The sequence below is a fragment of the Lampetra fluviatilis genome, chromosome 21 (genome assembly GCF_964198595.1).
Source record: "Lampetra fluviatilis chromosome 21, kcLamFluv1.1, whole genome shotgun sequence".
NCBI lineage: Eukaryota > Metazoa > Chordata > Hyperoartia > Petromyzontiformes > Petromyzontidae > Lampetra > Lampetra fluviatilis.
In genome coordinates this window covers 9015009-9041024 of record NC_136295.1, presented here as the reverse complement: position 1 = coordinate 9041024, position 26016 = coordinate 9015009, and the positions used below count along the sequence as shown (strand labels likewise).

The 26016-nt window shown below is 44.5% G+C and overlaps 2 protein-coding genes across 9 annotated transcripts in view; one reads left to right on the top strand and one right to left on the bottom strand.

Moving 5' to 3' along the window:
* PRMT2 (protein arginine methyltransferase 2) overlaps positions 1-15842 on the top strand; it is a 27541-nt gene extending 11699 nt beyond the window's left edge. For 3 of the 7 annotated variants that reach the window (XM_078866017.1, XM_078866015.1, XM_078866016.1), the window contains 9 exons: positions 724-763; positions 1736-1853; positions 5010-5174; positions 5295-5364; positions 6846-7021; positions 7997-8126; positions 8872-9005; positions 14278-14412; positions 15713-15818. In XM_078866017.1, the coding sequence (XP_078722143.1) occupies positions 724-763; positions 1736-1853; positions 5010-5174; positions 5295-5364; positions 6846-7021; positions 7997-8126; positions 8872-9005; positions 14278-14412; positions 15713-15818 (1074 nt within the window). The other 4 variants (XM_078866019.1, XM_078866022.1, XM_078866021.1 and 1 more) reach the window with 4 other exon arrangements.
* On the bottom strand, positions 15831-26016 carry SLC61A1 (solute carrier family 61 member 1). Of its 2 annotated transcripts, none has more exons than XM_078866014.1 (6): positions 25949-26016; positions 23559-23785; positions 21748-22019; positions 20525-20848; positions 19734-20069; positions 15831-17686 (listed from the first exon to the last, which is right to left on the bottom strand). In XM_078866014.1, the coding sequence occupies exons 2-6, from the start codon at positions 23734-23736 to the stop codon at positions 17387-17389; spliced, it is 1410 nt and encodes a 469-aa protein (XP_078722140.1). In that variant the 5' UTR covers positions 23737-23785; positions 25949-26016; the 3' UTR covers positions 15831-17386. The 2 variants fall into 2 exon arrangements, with proteins under 2 accessions (XP_078722140.1, XP_078722139.1); XM_078866013.1 differs by having other exon boundaries at positions 25569-25977.

Genomic DNA, 26016 nt, shown 5'->3' with positions numbered 1-26016 from the left:
ATTGGAAGAATAATATCTCACAATACCGGAAGAGGGGTGAACTACATGTAAACACATTGTCTTAAGTGGTGCATTATTGCGCAACTGGCAAAAACGTGGACTATTAATTTTCTGGAATGACTTACAGATTCTCCAGGACAGCTATCTTAAAAAAAGAGATCCTGGGAAAAGCAGGACAGGTGGCAACACTAGTCACCTGCCAGGCCAGTGGACTTGGAAATTCATACCATTCAAAACACGAGATTACAGGCAACTGCACGACTGACGTGAGTAGATGTTAGGTCAAAGCCAACGTGAAAATGCAATTGTCTTGCAATGACGTTGCTAAAAACAATGCGGTTGTGTGTTTTGCTTTGTTTAACGTAGATTGCAACGCTTAGTAAAGTTAACAAAAACACGTAGCACTGCGTTGGCATTGTTGCACAAGCACAATTAAAAAGCCAACACATTCGTCAATAAAACTTCCCGAAAAAATGTACAATAGGTGACGTTTTTGAAAATGGCATTACTTTATCAGAGAGACGACGAAGGGCCATTGTTCTTAACGAATTTGTTCAGTTATTTGGGAAAATAAAGTTTAATTCGCATCACGAACATGCAACTTTGTTCAACAAAGCTGCTGAACTATGTTGCTCTTCAACTCTAGCAATGCGTGCTCTAATTATATGGATGGGATCACGTGGTTAACATGGCTGATTTTATTTTTACGTGTATGATGGCTAGATGTTTGATAAGAAAACTGGACTAATCTGTCTTTCTAAAGGTAAACAACACATTCACCTGTTACTTTTCTTATTATTTTATCATGTTTTTTTATGATTTCACTAAAGTTCCTGAATAGTGTTTTAAAAGTGAAATTTGTAGGCTCAGGAGGCACCTTGGCTTACCTAGACCCCTGCCAGTTTTCCTGGGCCAGGTTGTCCAGGCGAGAGGTGAGGGCGGAGATAGGGCCTCCTAGCCTCTACCATATTGCACACAGATATTGGCCATCATTGAGTTTGTCAACTCGGTAATGTATAACTGTGTCGTAAAACAAAAACGACACTTTCAATGTGTAACATAGCATGTTGCGCAACGTTAGAGGATTGTAACAATTATATAAGGTAAAGGTGCAGGCCGACAATTACTTGCTTACATCACCGCTGTTGGAAGAGCCTTTACTAGGTGGTGCTCTAGATACCCACACATGACACAACCACACACGACCTGCCGATCGACTGCGGTGTACCCATTTATACTGCTGGATGGACAGAGGATGTGATGATTTGACAAACTTGTCCATTAAATTGCGATTTAAAGCTTTCGTGACTGCAGGGATTCATCTTCTTGGTTATTTCGGTAAAGTCACGTAGAAGGGAAGTAATATTATTATTTTATTATGTTTTATTTTTATTATTTTATTACTTCCCTTCTACGTGACTTTACCGAAAGAACCAAGCAGATGAAACTTGTCTATTGTTTCAGCTGCCATGCCTGGAGATCCAAGCCGACGACCTCAGTATGTCCAGTTCAGTGTGATAGCCCTGAGCCAGATGGAGATGTCTCGTTAGGTCTGCGTATCTCGTTTTGGTCATGGCTCGGCATGGCAATTAACCGCGAGAGGCCCCCCCCCCGCATGCAGGCTCGGCTCAAATGAGGACAAAGGGTAAAAGATTCCAACAAGCAAATTAACTTTAATCTCAAAACAATTACCGCCGTCCCTCCCGCCTTCTAACCGCTGCGTTACCGTGTGCAGAAGCTGCAGCAGGAGATGCTGGCCGACCGAGTGCGCACCGAGACTTACGGTGCTGTCATGAAGAGGAGCCGCGCGTGGCTACGGGGCAAGGCGGTGCTGGATGTCGGCTGTGGCTCTGGTATCATCAGCATGCTCTGTGCCAAGCATGCCCAGCCATCACGGGTACTGTCGCCCTCGACTCGGCACACTGTGCACCGCTCAGAGAGATGCACCTCGGGGCCCTTTTAAAGAGTCGTGTCAAGGCAGCCGGCACAGGCAGATTTGTACCAGCACAAGCCAGCTGATAGACATGATTGTTAAATATTTATTACGCCGCATTACTTTAACCATTTAGCTGCGCTTTTTTCAATTGGTGTACAATATCTGGATTTTTCCAGATTCGAACCCAAAACAACTCGGTGACAGCTGTACCGACAGCTTACGTCAGCTTGTTTACATTTATATGCAGATCTGGCCTCTAGGATGAGCGATAGTGTGAGTAGCTCGCAATCGGAAGGTTGCGAGTTCAAATGCTGGTTTGATGGTTGACTCGGCTCATCATTCCTCGGGAGCTTGATAAAATGAGTACCACTGGGAATAATTAATTGACAAAGGTACCACTGTGGGAAAGGTAATCGTAGTTGTGCGATTGCTACAATTGCTCTCACCTTAGGAATGTGGAATTTCCACCACTGGTTCAGGGCTGTAAACATAAGATGAGCACCAATGCCTCAATGCTCATTTGGGGCAACATATCCCGTTTGACTTTTTTTTTGGATAACATGGAGCAGTACAGGGGTGAATTCTCCGCAGCTCTAATTAAATTATCTTTGCTGATACCATGGAAGAGTAGCGTGGGTTAGGAGATAATTCTTGGTTTCAGTTTGCAGGCTCTATAATACCATCGTCATCACCAGTTATTGTTTGTCTAATGCTGCATACACAATATTAAAACTACGCTTTGCATTTGTTGTTTGAAACTTTAAGCTGTAAAAGTCTGAAAATAATATTTAAGCAGTGGCTGCAAGGGTGAGCAACTCGCGGAGGAGAAGTGACCTGCCATAGAGCAAAAAAAATATACGCGAGACTCGCAGGGAATGCAATGTTCCTTCGGTGCGGAACAATCCTACAAGTGGAAATATGCAGTGATGGAAAGCGGTGTATAGCTTACATTAATCATCATCTAGTTGCTTCCATCATCTCATTAGCGACGTTGAAGCCAAACAAATGTCTGCCATGGTTCTCTTTCTGTAGCCAGTCTCGCTGTTTCATTCAGTATTAATCTGTATTCTTCTTTCAGCCCTGCATCTGTCTGCCTGCTTTTATGTATTCTACTTCTCATATTTCTTTTTTTGTTTGTCATTGTTATTTGTTCATTAAATTTCAATCCCCTTCTAGATATTTTACCACTGCTTCAATGCATCTGGTTTTCTGTCTTCCCTGGCTCCTAATTTCCTGTACTTCTTCTATGCATCACCAGCTGCGGCATCCTGCCCAGGATCATTCTCGTAAAGTGTTCGAACCACGGTAGCTTTTACAAAGCAACCGTAAACATCAGCCACATTGAATGTACCCATCCATTGCATATTTATCATTATAATATTAGTAAATTGACACCATTTTCTATTATGACTGATGATGCATCTAGGATATTTAGAACTATTAGTATCTGCTGAAAATGGCTTAAGAGGTTCAGTGATTAATACTCTTAGGTTGTTTCGGTAAAGTCACGTAGGTAAAAAATCTATAATAAAAGCATAAAAAGAATAGAAAAAAAAAAGTATTTTACTTCTATTAATTATTTTATTTCCATTATTATTTCTATTATTTTTATTATTTTATTATTTATTTTACCTACATGACTTTACTGAAAAAACCTAAGAGTATGAATCCTTGCAGTTACGAAAGCTTCAAATCTAGAATTCAGTGATTAACTTTATGCATGTCAACAAAATTCAAGGGAACATTATATTCATGCATGTGCACTTAATTGGCTGACTACAGTCCCAGCTAAGAAGGTCATTGTAACACACAGGTTTGGCATGAATCCTGCAACCAAATCGTGACCGGTATTTTCAGATCTGGTAAGCTAAGTAGGTGTTTTGCTTGTTAGTATTTGGATAGGAAACGACTTGGAAGGCCAGGTTTTGTGGATTGAGTTGCGAGGTGGCGAGAAGATGGCAGCATAGCAATGGATCTTGAAGCCATCTATGCTGAGGTTTGATTGTTACCCCCTCATATGTGTGGGTTTTCTTCCTCCCACAAATTAAACACTCATCAATGGAACTTGTAAAATTATTGCAATGCAGGACCCTCCTGCAAAATAGTTTTTTTCTCATTGAATCGGTCTTGGGTAAATAAAGGCTGATATTTAATACGTAGGCTTTTGCGACCAATATTATCGAAAAGAGGTTTTTTTGGCTTAGATCACATAAATATTTTAAGGACACATTGATATTTACGCAACATAACCCAAAAAACCTCTTATGGAAAGGCTAATATTTTTCATAGACGCCTTTTGACCAAACCACCTGAAAAGCACCCCATCTCTTGAGACCACAAAAGCTAAGCAGGCTTGATCCTGCAAAGCGCTTCAATGGGTGACCACCATGCACAGGGTTTGCGGGGTTACATCATAGACAGCGGAGGGCAGTGCAGCATAATCCCTCGCTGTACCGTGCTTCTCTACGCTACTATGTCTGTGCTCCCTGCTTGGCCCACGTGTGCACCGATCGAACATCGCGAAGCATGATCGGATAAGCGCCGTGACCCGCGTGGCGTGGGAAGACCCTCATGCAGCAGTCGGTTGACAAAAAGAGGGTGGCGCACGCACGTGCACATTGTTGTGACCTTCTTGGTTCTTCCGGTAAAGTCACGTAGAAGGGAAGTAATAAAATAATAAAAATAAAGCATAATAAAATAATTATTTTATTATGTTTTATTTTTAATATTTTAGTCACGTAGAAAGGAAGTAATAAAATAATAAAAATAAAACATAATAAAATAATTATTTTATTATGTTTAATTTTAATTATTTTATTACAAAAACATAATAAAATAAATATTTTATTATGCTTTAATTTAATTATTTTATTACTAAAACGTAATAAAATAAGTATTTTATTATGTTTTATGTTTTTTCTTTTATTACTAAAACATAACAAAATAATTATTTAATTATGCTTTATTTTTATTATTTTATTACTTCCCTTCTACGTGACTTTACCGAAAGAGCCAAGAAGATGAATCCCTGCAGTCACGAAAGCTTTAAGTCGAAATTGTTGTGACCGTCAAGGTGTACGCGGTGGAGGCGAGCGAGCTGGCGCGGCTCACGGAGCAAGTGGTGCGGTGTAACGGGATGGAGGACACAGTACGAGTACTGCAGGGCCGCGTCGAGGACGTCGAGCTACCCGGCAGCGTCGACTGCCTCGTCTCCGAGTGGATGGGCACCTGTCTGCTGGTGCGTGTTTGTGCCGCCTCCCTTCCCACCACCCCTAAATAACCAGCGCTTTAATTATTTACTTATTCATCATCATCATCATCTTCACCACTTAATATTTATACCGCACCTCCCATGCAGTAGATCTCGAGAGCGCGCTGCCGCAGCAGGGGATCCCCCCGCGGTGGCAGCTGCCCCTGTGACGAGAAAGGTGAACACAGCACCGGCCAGCAAGTGGGCATTAGTCTGCCTGTCAGGGGGTGATCTTACTACGTGGCTTTGTGAGTAATTTGGCAGGCCTGTTTACAGAAGTGGTAACGCAAAAACCTGAGTTTGATTCCTGGTCGTAGCTAATATCAGTGACAAGTGACGTGCGAACCACGGCTGGCCCCACCTCCTCAATGTCTTTCACCAACCACATTTACCAGCGTGAATAAGTATACAATGTGGATTTATATAGCATCAAAAGTGACTGCGTCTTATAAAAGCTGAATATAAATTGGGGGCATATTTACTTTATACGGAGAGGCGGTCGGTCTTATGCAGAGGAGGAAAGTCTGGTCAAACAACCCCCATGCCTGACACAGCGTGGGAGGCCTTTCATCCAGCAGTGGATTGATTTTCAGCATTGCCAGAACCAATATTATTTCAGTTGGTGGAACACAAGACGCACTATTCACATCATTCAAGAATAATCTACACTATTACGACTGCCAGCTCAAGAGATAAAATGTAATAACATATTTAAGTCTTTTCAACTTGCGATTTTATAGCACTATAATAGACGCTTGGAAGTTGTGCAGTTATTTCTATAAGTAATTTAACTGACTGCAGATCGTTGGCTACTTGACTAGCTATTAGTAACTGCATGTGTGGCCACCCTAGGTATGAGCCATCCTTACATTTTCTAGTGAAGTGGATAAAGCGATTTGATTAGGAAACTCAAATTAAAGTAAAACAAATACTCACTTTATCTCATTTAATGTTGCCTCCTGGCAGTCCAGCAACAACTAAAATGTGAGCTTTGCTGTCCATGGTGTCATTGCCTTTGCGGTAAAATATAAAGGTGCAGACCTGCAATTGCTCGTGGCTGCCACTGTTGTCCGAAGCTCAAGAGAGGAAGCTCTAAAGGGCCTCCTCTCCTTACATCCTAGTCAGACATTTTGGAAGCGGAAGTTACCCACACTTTACAACACCAAGCGTGACTTGCCAATTGACTAACTGTCATGTATGCATTTATACTGCTGCTGGGTGGACAGGGGCAAAAGTGGCATTCAAGAAAATTGCACTCGTTTCAGCTGCCACGCTGGGAGATCAAATAGAACTGGTGACCTCTAGATTGCCAGTCCATTGTGGTCGCCCATTACACCATGGCAGCATCCAGGTGAATGGTTTAATATCAAGTAAAACCTTGAGCTCACAATAATAATAATGACAAAACGCACCAGATTTTGCAGCAAAAACTCAGAGGCGCAGAGCCAAGCTCAGGGCTGCTAGAAAGCCTGACCAAACAGATAGGCCTTTAGATGTTTCTTGAAAGCCGGAGTGTATTTGATGTTGCGGATGTGCAAAGGGATAGAGTTCCACACAGAGGGGGCGATAGCAGAGAACCGACGTAAGGCTTTTGTCAGTTCAAGACCTTGGTGTCCAAAGCAGATTTTGAGTGACGCTGCTGTTCATTTTATTGCCCAGTTTGAGTTCATGATCGAGTCGGTGCTGCAAGCCCGTGACCGCTGGCTGCGAGATGGAGGAGTCATGTGGCCCTCAACAGCTGCCCTGCACTTGACGCCCTGCTCTGCTCAGCGTGAATACACGGACAAGATTGGCTTCTGGGACTGGCAGTATGAACTGGACTTCAGCCAGCTCAGGTGTGGTATGGAGAAGCACCCTGGCCAAAGGCAGCAGTCATAGCCTTCATATAAAGAAGGATAACTGGGTTTGTAATGATTCGGCGCACGCAGCGATTCTATGAATTGGCATGATTCGGACATGTATTTTTTGCTGCACGAAAATATATATTTTCGGCCACATTTTCACCATGTTTCTATTGTTTCTCATTAATTCAAACTCATTGTTATGGAACCTGATTCGATTTCATGTATCATGAGCATAATAATGTGTTTTTTAAGAGATGGGTCAGGAGTCGGAGCAATGAGCTGGCACTGCTGAGAAATCTTATCCAGGCAGCCGTCTATGATCAAGTGGATTCGGTTGTTTGTTCTCAGCCTGGTCATCAATGACTTCACAAAAAAACATCACATTAAATTTGATAATTTCCAGCTCTTAGAATAAACAAAAGACTGCTTTCCAAGATTCCTCTCGGCAGCATAGCGGGTGGGAAAATGCTGCCGCCTTGACGGGGATTTCAGAGGTAAGTTCCTGAACACGAATGGTCATGCAGCTTTGCGTACTTCATTGCTCACAAATGGGATACAATTGGGGGGAAAGGCAAAAGATTTTTAAAAATGTAATCTTTTAGTGAATTGATCGATGCATTGTTGCATGCTTAGCCAGAAATGACTGCTGGAATATTGAGTCAAACACTGAATGATCCCAGATGCTATTTTAGTAAACATTACAAGAATTACAGAAAAATGTAGGAAAAACACGTGCAAATGAAAATTTTCTGGCTGAAAAACTGACTACAACTCGAATGTTTTTATTTTTTTAACGATAAACAATCAGCGGAGCGATTTTATGTAATTATTCAACCTTTATATGGGGCTTTAAAATAGGGCCAAACCAAGTGATTAACATTTTAATTTCAGTGGTTTCAGCAGCCCAGGTTGTTTCACTGCGTGCAATGAAGCTTCACAACTCGTGTCATCTACCGCTGGCCGCAGGACTGAGGCGGCGAAGGAATTTTTCTCCAAGCCCAAGCACGACCACCAGATGGACCCAGACGACTGCCTGGCAGAGCCATGCTGCATCCTGCAGTTGGACATGAGCAAAGTGCAAACTTCCGATTTGGAGGTACGCCCATTGATTGGCCCTCGAGCCGTTAGCCCAGAAATGGTTTATTGGTACCACCCCAGGTGGCAAGTGCTAATCATCATGCTATTGAAACATTTTATCTCTGGATAACAAATATGCATGATAGCAAGGTCAACCTGCTTGCTTTTTGTGAGAACAATTACATAAAAGTAGGGTAACTTAGTATGTTTGGCAGAGAATATAAACTTTCAAAAGTATTTACGTGACGTGAAACATACATGAAATATGAAAATAGTAAGTGTGGATAGAAGACAGTGTTAGTGTGCAGATTTCTGCCCAATGTGGACACGGGCAGTATTTGCCACCCCAGGTGAAACCAACCACAACTCCCTTGGCCCATCGGCTGCACGTGATTACCTTGTTTCTGCGCAGAAAGATATCTGCAAAGTGTTGCTTTATGACCAATATGTGTGTGTTTAATCCAATGCATAGTAACTCAAATGAAGTGGTGAAATAAGAGAGTAGCCTCAAGCGCAGTTGAGCTTTTAATTGAGATCTTTATTCTTGTTTGTGTATATTGTCTATACTACATTGTTTTTTCCCAAATTGCATTTCATCTGCAATCATATATTTACTGTGTTTTATTTTGTTATTAATCTCAAACACCCCTCCTGGCGTTTCAAAAATGTATTGCATGCGAAACGCAGCATAAATAATACATGATGAATAACCAAAGTGATGCAGAGGAATTATTTAATTGCTATTTTGTTGTTGTTTTTTACAGGAGATTACTTACGAATTTATATTCGAGGTCAAGAAAGCAGGACCTATGCACGGGTTTGCGGCGTGGTTCAGCACAGAATTTAAGTGCCCCGACTCCAACCCTTCCATAATTTTGGACACAGGACCCATGAGCACGTAAGCCTGCCTGACATTTCTGCATTGTTCCCATCATCATTAGCCACGATAAATCCACTGCTGGATGAAGGCCTTTCCAATCCGACCCACCGCATGATCCTGCGATGGCATTATCCATTTGCAATATACAATTATGCCTGCAAATATTAATTCAATGTAAACCTATTGTGGTACTTTGGAACCTAATAACATAATTTTCCGTGTAATGTTTAAAAAAAAAAGTTTAAACTATGCTTTCTATTTAATTCCAACATCATGATCCATTATCTATCCACTGCCTGATGACAGCCATTGAACAACTTCGCCATCCCTGCTGGTCCTGCAATCCCTTATTTCATCTCATTCCCTGTGGAAACGTTTACCATGGTGCTTATTTTATACCGAGTCGACTTGTTTTAGGCCACTGGTGTTGTGGGCTGTGACCGAGAAGTGAACTTGTGTGTAGCCTGCATATCAGCTTCTCTGTACTAAACACAAAACCCACCACCGCGTGCACACGAATGGCAGTAATTTAATTCTAGATTTTAAGTTTTCGTGATTGCAAGGATCCATACTCTTTGGTTCTTTCGGTAAAGTCACGTAGGTGAAAATAAAAATAACTAAATTAAATCACGATGTTTCGGAATGTTGTATCCTAGCCTTCTTCCAAGGTTGATATATAATGAATGAAAACACACCAAAAAGCAGCAGGCTGCAAAACACCAGGTGTTGTTGAGTAATGAACTGAAGGAGGGCTAGGATGGCAGAATTGCAACCTTGCTTCAAGGAAAGATAAGGGCAGAGACAGTGGGAGAGTCAGCCAGACAGAGTTAAGGCAAAAAGCCCAACCATCTATGACCTCAGCACATGGGCGAATAATGGGGCAGTGTCGACTCGAAGGCAATGAAAGGAAGCAGAGGCGCCTTTGTCTGGATCACGGCCACAGAAGGCCGGGGGTCATCACTGATTGTGTGTTTAGGGATTTCGAGCTAATTGGAACACGTGCACACAGGGAGGAGAAATACGCCTTGTTCTCCTGCAGCTGAGGGAGCCAAGATAAACCCAGCTCAAGGTTGTGTACACAGGAGAGGGAGCTGATTAACAACCCTGCACGTCTGAACGTGAGGGGGCCTTGTCCTGAAATTAATCACACTCCCAGAGCAGAAGGTTGGATGACCACAGTGAGACGAGAATAAGGGTGTTGTGCCTCTCTCAAGGATGCTGGCTCAGCTGAACAGCGAGGCTGCGGGGGTCACCAGAAGTTCGTGTTCGCCTAGTTAAGTCAAAAAGCTCAATTATTCTGTATTGCTATTAAAGTCACGTTAAAGTCGGAATTTAACAACAGGGTAGGCTAAAGTTATTGATATGAAATGTTATTTCCATACTTTAATACTTTATATACAACTCGACCCGAAGCATAACGGGATGAATCACCACCAGGTCGAATATAAAATACATAATAAAAGAGCGATGTTAAACCCAGGGTCGGAGAGAAAGGGAGATCCCGGCCGTCTTTGTATCCCCGCAGCGCGGGATAGGAGTGTATACGCTCGGGGAAACACCTCCACTTGAGTCAAGCACCACGATGGGAAACGACAGACCTTAGGTTACATACAGAATCATAACTGGGAAATGGTAAGGGACAAATGTTAGCTTAAAACTCTTACCCATTTCTTTGTGCGTCAGTGAGGGTCGGAGGGAGTTTGCCCCTCCCTCCAGGTGGTGCAACACGGACAAAGATGCCTATGAGACGATTTGTAACGTCTGTGTTTTGGTTCATGAAGAAGGCCAAACAAGAGATAATATCGCACCCAGACAGAGAGACGACCTCGAGGCAATTTTGTAACACCTGATTGTTTGCTCGTGGATTTTATGGAGGGAATATGACAACGGAATATACCATGGGTGAGGCACACAAGGACATACGGACGTACGTACACACACATGGACACACCTACCTACGGAGAGATCCTGACACAGTAAATCAAAAGAAACCCCGCCTTGTGGGCAGGGTCCAAAGGGATTTTTCGGCATAAAAGAAAGGACCCTGAGCATTGGAAACCAGTTCGACCAGGAGGGTCAACTCATCAGCCGAGTTCGACCAGTGGGTCGGCTCAGGAGTTCGACCGGGAGGGTCGGCTCAGGAGTTCGACCGGGAGGGTCGACTCAGGAGCGAGCTGCGACCAGCGGGTCGGCTCGACTCATCTTCAGCTCGACCGGGAGGGTCGACTCAGGAGCGAGCTGCGACCAGCGGGTCGGCTCGACTCATCTTCAGCTCGACCGGGAGGGTCGACTCAGGAGCGAGCTGCGACCAGCGGGTCGGCTCGACTCTTCAGCTCGTCTGGGACTCAGCCGAGTTCGATCGGCTCTCGGGGCTCGACTCAAGCGGCTCCCCATCTCCTCTGCAGGCGGGCAAGACCCGCTTGACAGCTCAACTCGGCCTGCGTGGGTCAACCTCTGCCGAGTCAGAGGTCTCTGCTGTCGCCGGAGTGGCGAGAATCGCGGTTTGGCGACGAGGCTCTGTGCTTCCCCTGGTTGACGACCCAACCCTGCACGCTGCGAGCGAGCTGTGGGCGCCACCTACCGACCGGGTTCCGAACTACGACAGCGTATCAACAGGCATCCAACCAATTCACCACGGCGACAGGGGAGCGACTGATACGTATGACGCGCACCGCCCCCTCACCACACGACCACCAGGCGTCTATTTGACATAAAGAACCGACTCCGAACACTGACTATTCAAGACAACTCTTACCACTCAAAAACACTCGAGACCGAGTGATGGCCATCCGTCGTTTATAAGAGTATTCGTAATTTTTATCTTTAATATTTAGTGGGCTGTACTCTTAATCGCATAAATTCCCAACAGATCCATCAATACGAATTGATTCTTGGCACCTCCTTCCGCCAAGCCACGCTCACGTGGGGAGTGGTGGCCCACCAGATCCTTATCAGGTGATCTGGTCCCCAATTAGTAAACTTAGTATAAGATAACGATCTTCGGAAAAGGAGCACCGTCGCAGGCCCTTACTCCGAGCCATTCTGTTGTCAGATAACCTGCCGATGTATCTGTTGAGATTGGTGCCTTTAAGAATAATAACTGTTTTTGATTGTGTTTTTTTATCGCCGTATAATCTTTCAAGTATCTTTCATTCATTAACGTTAAGGTTTTTCTTAGCATAGTATTTGCATGTTTTAACGACTCTCTCTCTCACTAACAACCATCGCGTTATGCGGGATCTATGTGCCGTGTCAAAGTGAAATCAGACAATCGTTGATGATGCTGTATTGATGCCGTGTTGACGTTCCGGGATTGAGAGTTCGCATACTATATCATAGTTGAGGTTGAATTAGTAATAAATTGATTAATACAGAAGTGGTTGTGTGATTCTTTCCTGAAATCTATGCATAAGATCTGCTTCTGCGTTGAGATCTGAACTTGGTGACCTTAATAAACACACTAATACATACTCAGTAAATGTTAAAGCGATAACGGGGTGAACCGGGGACCTAAAATATAAGCGAGAATGAGACGAACCTAGACAACGATGCCGAGTTAATCTAAGTAATCTTGCATACTTACACCACACCTGCATAACTGCATACGATTAATTGCCTTATTCCGATCGATAACCCACCCTCGTCACCGAGGCGGGGTCTGGTTATCATAACGACTTGTATTATCATAATTACACCCACTCGCATAATTACTACGATTACCTCTAGAATTGGCATAATTAAATGTGCATAATTACATAAATTAACATATTTCCGGATAATTACACATTTGACCAAATTTCATTTGATTATTATTATTTTCACTGAATATTCATAACCCACATATACAACATAATAATTTCACCCACGCACGCATACAACATAACAAATTTTCATAACCAACATATACAACAGGAAGCAACACAAGCCTCCGTCATCAGGTAGGCCAGCCGCAGCAAGAAATAATTTTCTGGAGTGGACAAGAGCGGCAGTAATTGAACTAATGCCAGGGCATAGGAAGTCGTAAATAATAAAGGTAGTTTCTTTTGTACGATGCGATGGACCAGACATAAAGCAACAATGAGCCCATGTGCCTGAATGGCATTAAGGTGTAATAATAAAAGGTTAGGTGAATATTGCTTTCGAATCCTTCCAAAAACTACCACACGTCTTTCACCAGCTGCGCCACTACCCATAAAGCTCTGAACAATAAGCTCAAATTCCCCATTATCATAATGACACACAACTGAGACGCACAATGTCATTCGTTTGAGTCTTTTAAAATAAATGATGAAAATTAGTTTTAAAATATGTAATAGCACTGTAGTTGCTGGGAAAAATATTTTAATAACTGGTCATGGTTTCAATATATCATTGTCATTTAAGAGGTGACCAGGAATAAGGATTTGTATTCAGGCGCTCACGCCAAATAACACGTTCCTTCGGAGTGGGCAGGTAGGAACTTGGTTTGACAGGGCATTCGTGCACGACAGACAAATAATCCCTGGTCGGCAGTGTGGAAGCTGTTGTTTTACCTGTATAAGTGTAGTGTATCGTGTCGTGTATAGTGTAGTGTGTAGGTTAAACGTTGAGTTTTATAAGGGCACCACGGAGTGACCAGCCCCACCCCTCACCCGGGTACAGCACAGGCGATCGGCAAGCCACACACGATGGGGATTAAGTGTGGGTTCTCCCACCTCGTCAGCATAATAATGCATTTTATTTATATATCGCTTTTTCTCACGCTCAAAGCACTAAACAGTAAAACGTATTCAAATATTATACATACTAAAAAAAATCTTATTACATGGAAAAAAAACACTGGCATGTGTATAAAACATCATAGCAGCATAGAGAGCATTCAAGGGACGGAATATACTAGGTGGGAGAGTTGAGGGAATTGAAGATAGATTGTAAGAAAAGCTAGATTGCAAGACCTTTTTAACAGATGAGTTTTTTTAATTGAGATTTGAAGGTGGAAATTGACTCGGCAGATATTATCTCAATGGGCAGTGTGTTCCATAGCCTAGAAGAAATTGAGAGGGCCCTATCACCAACGAAGTGGAGTTTGGTGGGAGGCACGAGTTTATGGGTGTCAGAGGATCGTTGGGCGTGGGCCAGGGTGTAATGGTGAAGACCAAAAAAAACCCTCAGAGGGCTCTCTAAAGCTTCCTCAAGCGGAGGAATTTTCACCAGCAGTGGCTTGAACAAGCACTTTCAAAACAGTACCCTTTACCTTCACGTGTTTTTTGTTGTTGCCTTCCCCACTCTGCGTGTGTGAATTCTCCGTTAGCGCCACACACTGGAAGCAAACGCTCTTCATGTTGGACTCCCCCGTGGCGGTGACTCCTGGAGACGTCGTGGTGGGCAGTGTCGCGCTGCGGAGGAACCCAGTCTGGAGACGGCACATGAGCGTGGCTTTCCGGTGGCGAGTCGCCCCGTCCGCGGATGCCCCCGATGCCATTGGCGTGCGTTAACAATATTGAAGATAGTCGTCAACTTAAATTTGTAACCGACGCAGTTTCTGTTCACTATCGAATGAAAGAGAGAATTAATGAGAGGCGTGGGAAACCACAGGCAAGCTGGAAGGCAGCCAGAACCCAGCTCCAACAATTTGTCAAAGCCGTGGTCCTATATGTGTGAGAAAACCAGAGTACCCGGAGATAACGCACGTGTGCAAGGGAGCAGGTTTCTCATCAATGGGGGGGGATAAGCGACTGGTTAGTGGAGGTGTGTAATGATTCTCAATTAATTGGGGTAAGTCGTCAGTGGAGAGTGCAAAGGCCCACATTAAAACATTGTCCACAAATAGGAAAAATAATAAAAGGGCCTTAAAAATGGTGGTATATTTATTGAAATAAATACTTTAAACCCTTTACTAAACATTATTTTAAATACAAACTTTTATGGACTTTTAAATCAACTTAACTAAACTTTATTTTACCAGGTAAAACCTACCGAGCTATTGTCAGAAGAGACCTGGCCACATGATAGCTCAACTGAAGTGGCTCATCACGTAGATATGTATAGCAGCCAAATACTCTAAGCACCAACAATAAAATGCTGTTCAAGGTGGACTATCTATACAAATTACTACTGTATAGGTTTTCGCAGTTGTTTATACTGCTCTCTCGTGTGTCCGTTGAGTTGTACCATGTGTTTGCTTAAGCTCCTAGCCCCGTGCAGCAAAACGTCAAAACATAATGCCATAACAAGATGCGGCACAACCTGAAAACAAACCGGATAGCTATCAAAACAAGTCGTCGGCTATGTTGATGTTTAATGGTCCTTTGCATTAGAAAATATGTCATTTACGGGATTGCTTGGCTTTATGTTTAACTGACTACATCTTATAATAAAGGTTTTTGGGTCAGATCGCGTTATTTATAAATGTGTCGTAACCCTCCACCACCCGACACGGCCAAACAGTAAAAAATGTGTCACGTTTTTCAAAGGACAAAATAATCCACTTCTTTAGCCCACCGGTGTGCTGTAGAGGGAATCAACAGCATTTGAAAATTTGAGTACGACGTTTCGCTGACAATTACAATCAGCTTCATCGGGCAAGAATGGTGAAGCTCTCCTGTTGCTTCCGGTCTTAAATAGAGCAGCATCAGGGTGACGTCATCATTTAATTCAATCCAATCTGGTGCAGTGATTCGAGGCAAAGAGGGGGAGGGTATTGTAATTATATACATGGGTAATCATTCAATTGTTATTCTTTTCAGGAGGGCGAGAAGACCTTTCCTCTGTGGCGCTGAAGAACACGGTATTCAACGAAAAATTCCAGTTGCACAGTTCACCCCACACATTCACCTTGTTGCTCTTAAATAATAATCCGCACAATTTTTACACCTCTCCATCGTTTTGTTTATTACAAATCTGAAGAATGTGACTGCTCATTGTGTTTATGTATTTTATTATGAGATCAGCCGTGTGTTTTAGTAATGTTTTGTCAATTTATATTTTAAATTATTATCGTGTAATTCGTAACCTCCATAATATAGCACAACTTATTTCGGAAGGATGAAACGAAGATGATCTGTTGTGTTTTCATTGGTCTAGAAAGTTGTGCGTTGTGTTGACGAACGTAAATATGCATTAGTTTGATATATGTCACTAATCGACTTGTATGTCAATCTCGTCATTTAGTTTACAGGTGCTATTTGTGTAACACGCAACTAAAATACAATGCCCACAATAAAGTTTTTTTAAAATCTGCTACAGTTGTATTTTCCACTTATCTTTGAAGCTCATAATTCTGCAAGTTGTTTACAGCAGTAAAATTATGTATCATTTGCAATGCAAGCAATGTGATCCAAGGTAAATTTGCAGTTGCTTGCGTAGGCAACTGCATGCAGAAGGGCCTCCGACAAGAGAACATTCTTAAGCCCACGCTCTGGAGGGTATATGGCCTACTCTTCCACGCTTGTCAGATGTGTTGGAAGAGGTACCCACACTTGACCCCACCACCACACACAACACGTGCTTGGTGCTCAAGATTTAACGCAAATTTTAGTTTTACACGTGTATATAAATGTAGGTGTTGACTGTCATCCATTATGTTAAATTACAAAATAGCCGCATGCAAAGTATGACAATTGTAAACAAAGCTACCTTATTCAATGCTTTAAATAGATACTTTGCTGATAATACAAAGATATACATAATTCCTGTAACAGTGATTATATTCACACTGGCATTCTTTTTCAGTACAAAAAGAGCATATCCGAACAATTTACGCAAACTCATTGTCAACAAATGACTGTCTCCTTGGGGATGCGTTCCTAATTTTTGGATGAATCTAACAAAATCCAAAAATTTTGCTGAAAACTTTGAGATGATCTGGAAAAAAATTGTAGGACTACGGCAATCCGATCAAATGACATTACAGGTAACAATGACATCACATCCACGCTGTTCCCACCAAAAGTGGCGTCACATTGCATCAGGTAACAATGACATCACATCCACGCTGTTCCCACCAAAAGTGGTGTCACATTGCATCAAGTAACAATGACATCACATCCACGCTGTTCCCACCAAAAGTGGCGTCACATTGCATCAAGTAACAATGACATCACATCCACGCTGTTCCCACCAAAAGTGGCGTCACATTGCATCAGGTAACAATGACATCACATCCACGCTGTTCCCACCAAAAGTGGCGTCACATTGCATCAGGTGATGTCACTTTGTTTGCCCAAAAATACATTAAATTAACATCCCAATGATTTTCAACCGAAACTCATCCACTACCTCTCCTCTTTAGTCCCTCTCTACTCACCCAAGCATACATCCATCATAAACCAATATACATGATAAACTTAGACATTCATAATAGTTTAAATCCTATGCACCGCAACAAACCCATTTCGTACCATCCACACAGCCACAAAGCGTCACTGCACGGGACTCGACAGACTGTCGAACGGAGTCTGCTGCGACTCTTGCTGCTGCGGCTCTTGCTGCTGCTGCTGCTGGGACTCCTGCACCTGCTGTTCATCCTGCCGGCTCATCCAGCAGAAGACCAGGCTGGCCACGAGCGTCGCCAGCATAAGCCCCGCACATATGGTGAAGACGTCGCGGGGGCCCGTGCGCACGTCTGCGTCGTGCAGTGCGAGCAGCCCGAGGCACGTGAACGTGTTCAGCGGCACACGCAGCCAACCCAGTACCCCCGCCTGGCTCTTCTCCGGTATGACCTGTGGGTAGCGTCGGGACACTTGTCATCGTCGTGACACTTGTCATCGTCGTCACGACTTAATATATAAATACAGCGCCTCTTGTACGGGACTTCTTGAAGCGCCCCGCGGCAGGGGACAACCGGCGGCAGGTTGGCAGCTGTCCCTGTGACGCACAAGGTGAATGCAAAAGTGGGCCTGCAAGTGGGCCTTTGTCTGCCAGTAGGGGGCCATGTTATGTCGCTTCCCGTTTACTCTAAGTAATTTATGAGTCGTTTATTTGGACCATGACGGCCACACACATATGGTCTATTTTTTTTATAACTCCACGGGATCTTTAACAACCACCGTGAAACTTATGGCAGTGAAGTAATCGAGCTGATAATAAGAGTATTTAATTGCTTAAATAATTGGCTATCCTAACTCTTAAAATTTGTAAATGTATTATTTCCTTAAAAGTCTCCCCAAGTATTGCTGGTCTAGCATTGGGGTGTTTTGTTAATGCCATTAATAAATATTTGGCATGGGGAATAAAACCCATGAACACAAAAGGGTACCACTTAAATCTCTAAATTGATTCAAAACCCTCGTTGCTCAAGCCTACAACACGTATTCCCATTCAGTCTCCCATCAATGTACTTACTAGACTTTGCTTCGGAGATCTCAAGATTGGGTGCATTCAGAGAAGGGCATTATGCCTGTCAAAAATATATCCAAAGACTAACAGTTGCTGACCAGATTCCTCTTTTGACAAGAAAAATAAATAAATGGAGTCATGCCAATTGGACCTTATCTGACGGAAGGACGTGAGCTGTATATTTAACAGGTATGATTGACAGCTATGATGCTTTTAATATTAAATGCTATCAATCATTTATCACTGTTACCATCCATTTTATATAGTGCCTCTCCAGTATACTGTGCCCCCCAGCACAATGCTCACCCTGCAATTCAAATGCAGTAACTATTGGACAAATCCTAGCATGGGCGCTTTGGCAAACCGAGGCAGATCGATATCAACTCCATATTGCCAATTGGACATTTAACCCTGTGATGGCAGAGGGATTTAAACATTACTACAGACTTTCAATTAACTGCATGAATACGAAAGGTTCCTTGCGTGGATAGGGAAATGCTGTGGTTACATAAATGGTAACAAAAACATGCGGTGGAGTGGTGGTACAGTGGTTAGCGTGCTGCGCTATCAGCCTGGTGACTCGAGGTCAATTCCCAGGCACAGCTAACATAAGTGCCGAGCGATAACAAAACTGGGCCTGCTCTCCCCCATGCTTCTCCCACACTGACCAGCATGGTGAAGTATGGTCAAATAATCCCCATGACTGACAGAGTGTGGGGGAAGGATTCATTCAATGGTTAAGAATGTCTGTAAATTGATGTAATAATTATAATAAAAACAAATAAGACCAGCAGAGATGATTAGAGGGTGGGAGCAAGGAGGAAGGGGTAAGACAGTAGTAGGTTTCAGACAGTTCACCTATGCATACGTGGTTGATCTCGTGTACAGTCGAATTGTTAAATAAAACCAAATAATGAGTATATTTTGTATTCACGCCATTCGTATAGCACGAAGCTATAAAATCTTTCACGAAAGGGCTGCAGTAGTTTAGCGGTAGGGGGCGATGATTGCTAGGCATCCTTCCAATCAATTGCGAGTAGACTGCCGAACGAATACATTATAAGGTTGCACTCATTTCACCCAAAGTGCTTGCCACAAATAAACCACAATACCTTGCTGATCTTGTCAATGAGCATAAACCATGCAAGCTCTGGTCATCCTCGCAGCAGGTTTTGCCTAACCATCAAACAAAGATGGACACTACATCATTCACTTTCAGATGCGCTTCTGTGGCCGTCTGGAACGTTCTTCCTTGCAATGTTAGGAAGCCAATGAGCTATGCACTTAAAAAAATCTCGACTGAAAACTAATTTCTTTTGAAATGCTTTTGGTGTTTAGTTTGTTGTCCTTTCCCCGCACCTCCGATTAGCACAGTTGGCTACACACGGTGTGAAAAAAGTTCAGCACAGACACGTACATACGTGTACAAACCTTGCTACGCAGGAAAGCAACGGCTGGGAAGTAGACGCCGACCGCGAACTCGAAAGCCAGGAAAGCCAATAAGGAGCGGTAGGGACTAGCGTTGGGGGGAGCCGTGCTCCACACCAGCTGCACGAACGCGCCGAGCGCAAGTGCCACGGAGAGCAGCAGGGCATGCGTGGGCTGCACGAGCGGGCGAGAGGGCGATGTGGCGAGGCGGTAGAGCGACGAGCCGGCGAGGCTGGCCAGCATGAAGGAGGAGAAGGCTATGCCGAGCGGCGCGTTCCAAGGGTCCAGCACGGGAGTCCACAGGAACACGAACATGTAGACGGTACTCTCGAACAGGGCCTGTGGGTAGTGTTTCAAGCGACTGGATGTAAGCATTTATACTACGTAACGTATTCTAGTTCTTTTTATATTTCATGATACAATTACATATATCAATTGGCATTGTTGCCATGGTGTAATGGCACCCTGAACTTGCAATCTAGTGGTCTGCTGATCCATCTCACTTTGCTGCAGTTGAAAATTTGGGAAGTTGCCTACACCCCCCCACCCACGTCTGTCTATCCAGTAATATAAACGCGTGAGCCACGGTTATTTGATCGGGAAGTTGTGTGTGGTGGGGGTACTTTAACCTCTTCCAAGACGTCTGTCCAGCATAAAAGAATAGGCCGATTCTCCTCCAGAGGGGGCCCTTTAGAACTTTCTCTAGTGGAGGCCCTTATACCAGCAGCGGCACGAGCAAGCAATTGCAAGGGCTGCACCTTTACCTTTGACTGCGATGAACGTCGCCACAATACCTGTATAGCCGCAAGCAGCAGCACTTTGCGGTCGGACAGCAGGCATTGCAGTCCCTCAATGCAGCTCCTCCTCAGCCCAACCTTGGTCGTGCTGCGATTTTCATCCCAGCGCCAGACGATCAGCGCCCCCGAGACGGCCAGGAAGGGCACGGCGAGCACGAACGGGGCCACCGGCCCAAAGTCCAGCGTCTCCGCGGCCACGTTGGCTACGACGCCCGCCACGGCCGCAATGGCCCCGTTCCACAGGGCCACCTCGGCCAGAGTTCCATCCACCCACTCTGCTGGGAAGTCATGAATCTGCCTGTGCTCGTGCTGGTACCAGGTCTGCGCTTGGGGAAAACGAGAGAAGCAAGGGAGGCAAAATGAATGTGGTAGCTGCAAGCGGGTTATACGAGTGGGCAGTTTCAAGGTGACTCAAATGTCTTTTGGACGGGGTGTAAGACGTGGAGTGCAGAGGTGGCACAGTATTGATATCGCACACTTTGCTCTCAAATTCTGCAACTTAAGATCATTCCCAGCCAGTCCTGGACCCCCCCCCCCCTTCAAAATCCGCACGAATCTAAAGTGTAGTCAAAACAACCCCATAACTGACATGGTGTGGAGAAGCCTTCATCAATTGTCAGATTGAGAATGGCTGGAAGTAACTATACATCCCATTCATAGGTGTGCCTTGCTCCTCACTGGGTAAAGTTTTGGTGGATCTTACGAACTGGCCAATAGCGGTTTATGCTGAACCAGGCTGGAGACTTTATTGACCTGTAGTAGGATTTTTATGTGCAAATGCAAAATGTGTTATAAACTATTGTCTACCTAACGATTAAGGTCCTGTGATGCCACAATCCATCGAGCTCCTGCATACGGATTGATCTCATGGTTCCATATCCACAGTGACTTTTGCTATCATTCCATCACCGGATTCAACCACGTGCCATCACACCTAGCAAGACTACCCCGCTCAAGCCCACTGACTGTCACTTACTTTCAACATGACGCACCCGCTGTGCGTTGGGAGTGCATTTATTTGCTTACATAAACTGGATGCGAATTGTGCATTCATTTTAAATCAATCCATCAATTATTTGAAGCAAGAATCGAAGGTATTCGTCAAGATTCTAACATGGCATTTTGGTCCACATTTGTCTGCGTAAAAGCAATCACTCTTTTGTGGGTTTCACCAACAAAAGTTGCGCGCGCATGGTAGGCAGGCAGTCGGAATGTTGCACCTCATGGGCTGTGAAGAGGAGGGCGGTGGAGATCCCACCCAGGATTCGGGCCACGAGCAGGACAAAGTAGCCGCGCGACAGCTTCAGGAGGCAGCTGGCGGCGCAGAGGAGCGAGAATAGGACGCACGACGTGCGCCGGCCGCCCAGACGCTCGGCGAGCGTGCCGACAAACGGTGCCAGCAGCAGGCCCGCCGCGAAGCCGCACACGTACAGCACGGCGATCTGCGGCTCCAGGAAGCCATAGTGGCTGTAGAGCTTGTACAGGTAGGGCCCTGTCCGACAACACACAATGCTCAGTGTGGCCGACATGTATGATTGCGTCATGACAATAGAGCCTCAACGCGGTGTGAGAGGACGAGTGGCCACAGGAGGTAATGACAGGGAAGTCAGCCTACAGTACAAATGCACTAGTGGCCACGGGAGGTGATGACAGGGGTATCGGTTGTGAGTGCGAAGGGCCTGGTGGCTACGGGAATGTTCGAGAAGGGAGCGTGGTCGGGTGACGGAAGAGGACGGTAGAGTCTGCCGGTCGAGTCTGCCGATAGAGCGAGCGTCCAGAGTCGGAGAGAATGATCGAGAAGGGGGGGCGTGGCCTCATTTTATACAAAAGGGAGATGCGCGGGAGACTCAGGGCCGTTGCAGTCGGGTCTCTGCCTGATGTCAAGTGAACGTGTCTTCAATAAAGTGGCATCTCAACAGAAGTGTGTCGAGTCATCATGACAATTGTATGAGGAGCTTCTTTTGCGCCGTATGTAGCCAACCGTGCAAATCGGAGGTGCGGGGAAGGACAACAAATTAAACGCAAAAGTCTGTTTTAAAGAAGTGAGTTTTCAAACTAGATTTAAAAGTACCAACTGTACACAAGGCTGGAGGGAATTTGTGAAGCTACAAAATAAGGTTGCCACAACGTTTTTTACGACACAAGTTTCACAAAACGACAATTACATACAATGTACCGTCATGTAAACCAAATGTGCCTCATAATTGCAACGGGCAGCTTCCTCGAGTTAATCTGATGAAAGAAAATGTATTAAGCACTCTCCTGGTACGTTGTCAGTTACATTTAAAAAAATGTTTTAACAATTTTCCGTTACATCGTACAAAAAATAAATAAAATGTCATAACCATTTGCAAATGGACTTTCTGAACCAATGTTGAACAGGCCTCAGTTTCGTGCTGGGTTTTTGCCTATAAAATCCAGTAAACCAGCAGTCCACAAACATCTGACAATACTCTAAAAGGGTAATATGGTCCAGAGTTTGCCTCCTTGAACAAAATTGCACTTGAAAACCTTGCTTCAGCAAGGTTAATTTGCTGACAGACTTAAATATTTAGTTTATGGTGGTGAATCGGACCCATTTCTTTTTACTTACTGTTACTTGACACGTAAAATATCTTTATTGTGCCTATTATAGCAGCCTCATGAATGTTTTAATATTTCCAATAACCACAGTCCCCTGAAAGTAATCAAATTAAATCAGAAAATCGACATGGCTAACAAACAAATAAATCACGGCAGCTGTTTAGTTCCCTGGTATGTTTTCAGGCTGTGCTCGTGTTGTCCAGCACGACGTCTGACGTTAAGCTTTGCATGCTGCGGAGCTTCTTCATTAACTGAGCTCAGAAAAAAGCTCCCAGCGCAATATCGGACATCATGCCGTACAACACAAGGCGCAACCGTAAAACAAATCTTTTACCTAGTTCCTGAAGAGGCTCCCAGCACTCGAAGCGAAATCGTCGGACATATTGCTAAAATATAATCAGCGCTCAAACCTGAAAACACATCGTAACAACCTGCAAGGGGGCTTTACCTTGCAGCCAGTCGGCGGCGAGAGCCAGAAAGTAAGGAGCATAGAAGTGCAGTTGGAAGTTCCTGTACGTTGGGTTTCGCACGGCATCTGTTCCCAGCCGGGCTCGGGATGCCAGCCATGCCAGGGCCAGGGAGGCGACGCACAGAAGAACGAAGGCAGCGTAGGTGGCCCCAAGCATCTTCACTCTGCTGTGGATGTGCTCGGCAGCTGACCGCTCATTCCGTCACCTGTTGGGAAGAAGATGGGAGGCAAACGGATGTCATTACTCAAGCAATGTCTCCTTCATATATCTGTCTCTCCGTGTAAAGAATAAAAGTATTTTTCACACAATGGTATTAGTGGTTAAATTGCATTGTTACAAGATGACTTTCGTAGTGGTTAATGGTAGTTACAATAACTATTTGTCATTACTGAAGCTATTAGTATAGGACAGTTACTAATGATATCTGAACCAGTCCTGGGTTGCTTGCTCCCTTCACCAACCCACACTGACCACCATGGTGAAGTATGGTCAAACAACCCCCATCCTGGGGTGACTGATATCGATAGGACTGTCAATTATATTACACCAACAGGTGAACGTCATTACAGTAACATTAACCTTGATTTGACCCAATTGTTAAATCCTCTTGAGACATGCATATATTGCTAAAAAACCAACACAACGGCAAATATTTTCAACGATAACATAATCACAAAACCAATGTTAATTATGCATGGCCACATTCTCCGGTTTATAAGATGCTCCGGAAAGTAAGACGCACATCCCGATCTTGCGCCCCGTGTCAATACAGTCACGCAAATCTGGTGACACGTGCAAGAGAAAGACAAAGACCCCCCGTATAGCCTCAACTGACTGTTGGGGCAAGTGCTGTTAGCGAGCAGCACCTATGAAGGCCGGCACAACACACGAGGGGGTGGGTGGCCAGCACTACGCCCGGACGCCTTTGTCTCCCCAGTTGGCGAGGTTTTTACACACAGCACCAAGGTATTAATTTGAGACTGAGTCGACCTAGGGGAGGCCCAGGACCGGTTCTGATAATCGTGGCTGGTGTTGGTGGCCGTCAGTGGGAATCGAACCCCGGTTCGTAGCGCGGTGCGCTAACCGCTGTACCACCGCTCTCCACAACAACAAAAATATATATTTTAATTATTTTGATAGAATATAGTATTGTCATCAGTATGACATAAGTATACGAAGTTTGCAGTCGATACCACATTGGGAAGTAGGTTATAATTGAGTTACAATATTTGAAGATACGACAACAACAAAGTGAGTTAAATAAAAGCGTGTAAAAAATATAAAAAGGTCCTGTTTTGTATCCACTGCCCTTGACATATTTCCAAGCACAAAGAACCATACCGTGCACAATGAAAGCACACTGCAGTGCTGCGACATGGCATACAATAAGGCTGTATTGTACTATTGATGACAAGTCAAATATAGAGGCTGTGTGATGTACATTAGGAAAAGTAGACGCTGGATATAGGCACACATTATTCGAGCACTTTTCTGATATAAGCAACGCATTCATAGATTCGACTGGTCGTGGTTGGGTAATGCAACATTAACTTCTGATAACAAGCACGCCATTTACAGTAGTTGCAGTACTTCGATATAAGCACACGTGCGCGTCTCCCAAGGTGGGTGTGCTTATAACCGGCTAAAGCTTCGCACACGGGAAGTACAGGCCACGGATACCAATAAGCACAAGCGAATTGGGAGTCAAATTTCACGCCGCAATGCAGTCAACGAGACGATGACATACATCCTCGATGTGCGCGGCGCATCACGAACAGGACAAGCGTGCAATTTGACGAGGCGACGTTTCAGGCAATGGCCCTCGTTCATTGCCACTACCAAAAAAAATGACGCTTTCGTCCACATGGCATTGTTATTGCCACGATCGGGGTTATTTTTGTTCCGTGAGCAACAATGATGATTCGAACTCGCCATCACACATGGAAGCGCTATAACACAGGGCGGTCTGTCCCACATCGTAAACGCACCTTACTGCAGCCGTGTAACTCCACTCTGTAAATGTGTCGTTAAGCGTCCGTGTCAGCCTTCAACTGGCCTTTGCAGGACCAAACTTTATCAATATGATCACTACTACTACCACCCGACACGACCCGGCGGCATTCGTTTTCAGACGGTGACGCTGAACCACGTTGACTCTTCACGAAGCCCCTTTCACTTGCAGGGACCACCAAAGCCAAAGCCCCCCCCCCCACCTTATAGCCTGCAACAGAACGCTGTGGCAAGTGCCACTAGAGAACAGCGTTTTTGAAGGGTCGGCACGGCACACGAGGGTAGGCCAACACGACGCCCGGCCGCCTTTGTCTTCCCAGTGACGACGTTTGCCGCACAGCGCAACCGGGTTACTCACCCCGGATCCAACTCTGACCCCACCACCAGCAGCAGCAGCAGGGGCTACTTCCTGCTTCCGTACGCTCG

Excerpts from the sequence above, each read along its gene's own strand:
- SLC61A1 (XM_078866014.1), bottom strand. The coding sequence starts at position 23,736 with ATGCTTGGGGCCACCTACGCTGCCTTCGTTCTTCTGTGCGTCGCCTCC. Across the intron at positions 20,070-20,524 it reads TGCTGCTTGCGGCTATACAG|GCCCTGTTCGAGAGTACCGT; the intron begins GTATTGTGGCGA and ends CACTACCCACAG. Across the intron at positions 17,687-19,733 it reads TTGCTTTCCTGCGTAGCAAG|GTCATACCGGAGAAGAGCCA; the intron begins GTTTGTACACGT and ends CGCTACCCACAG.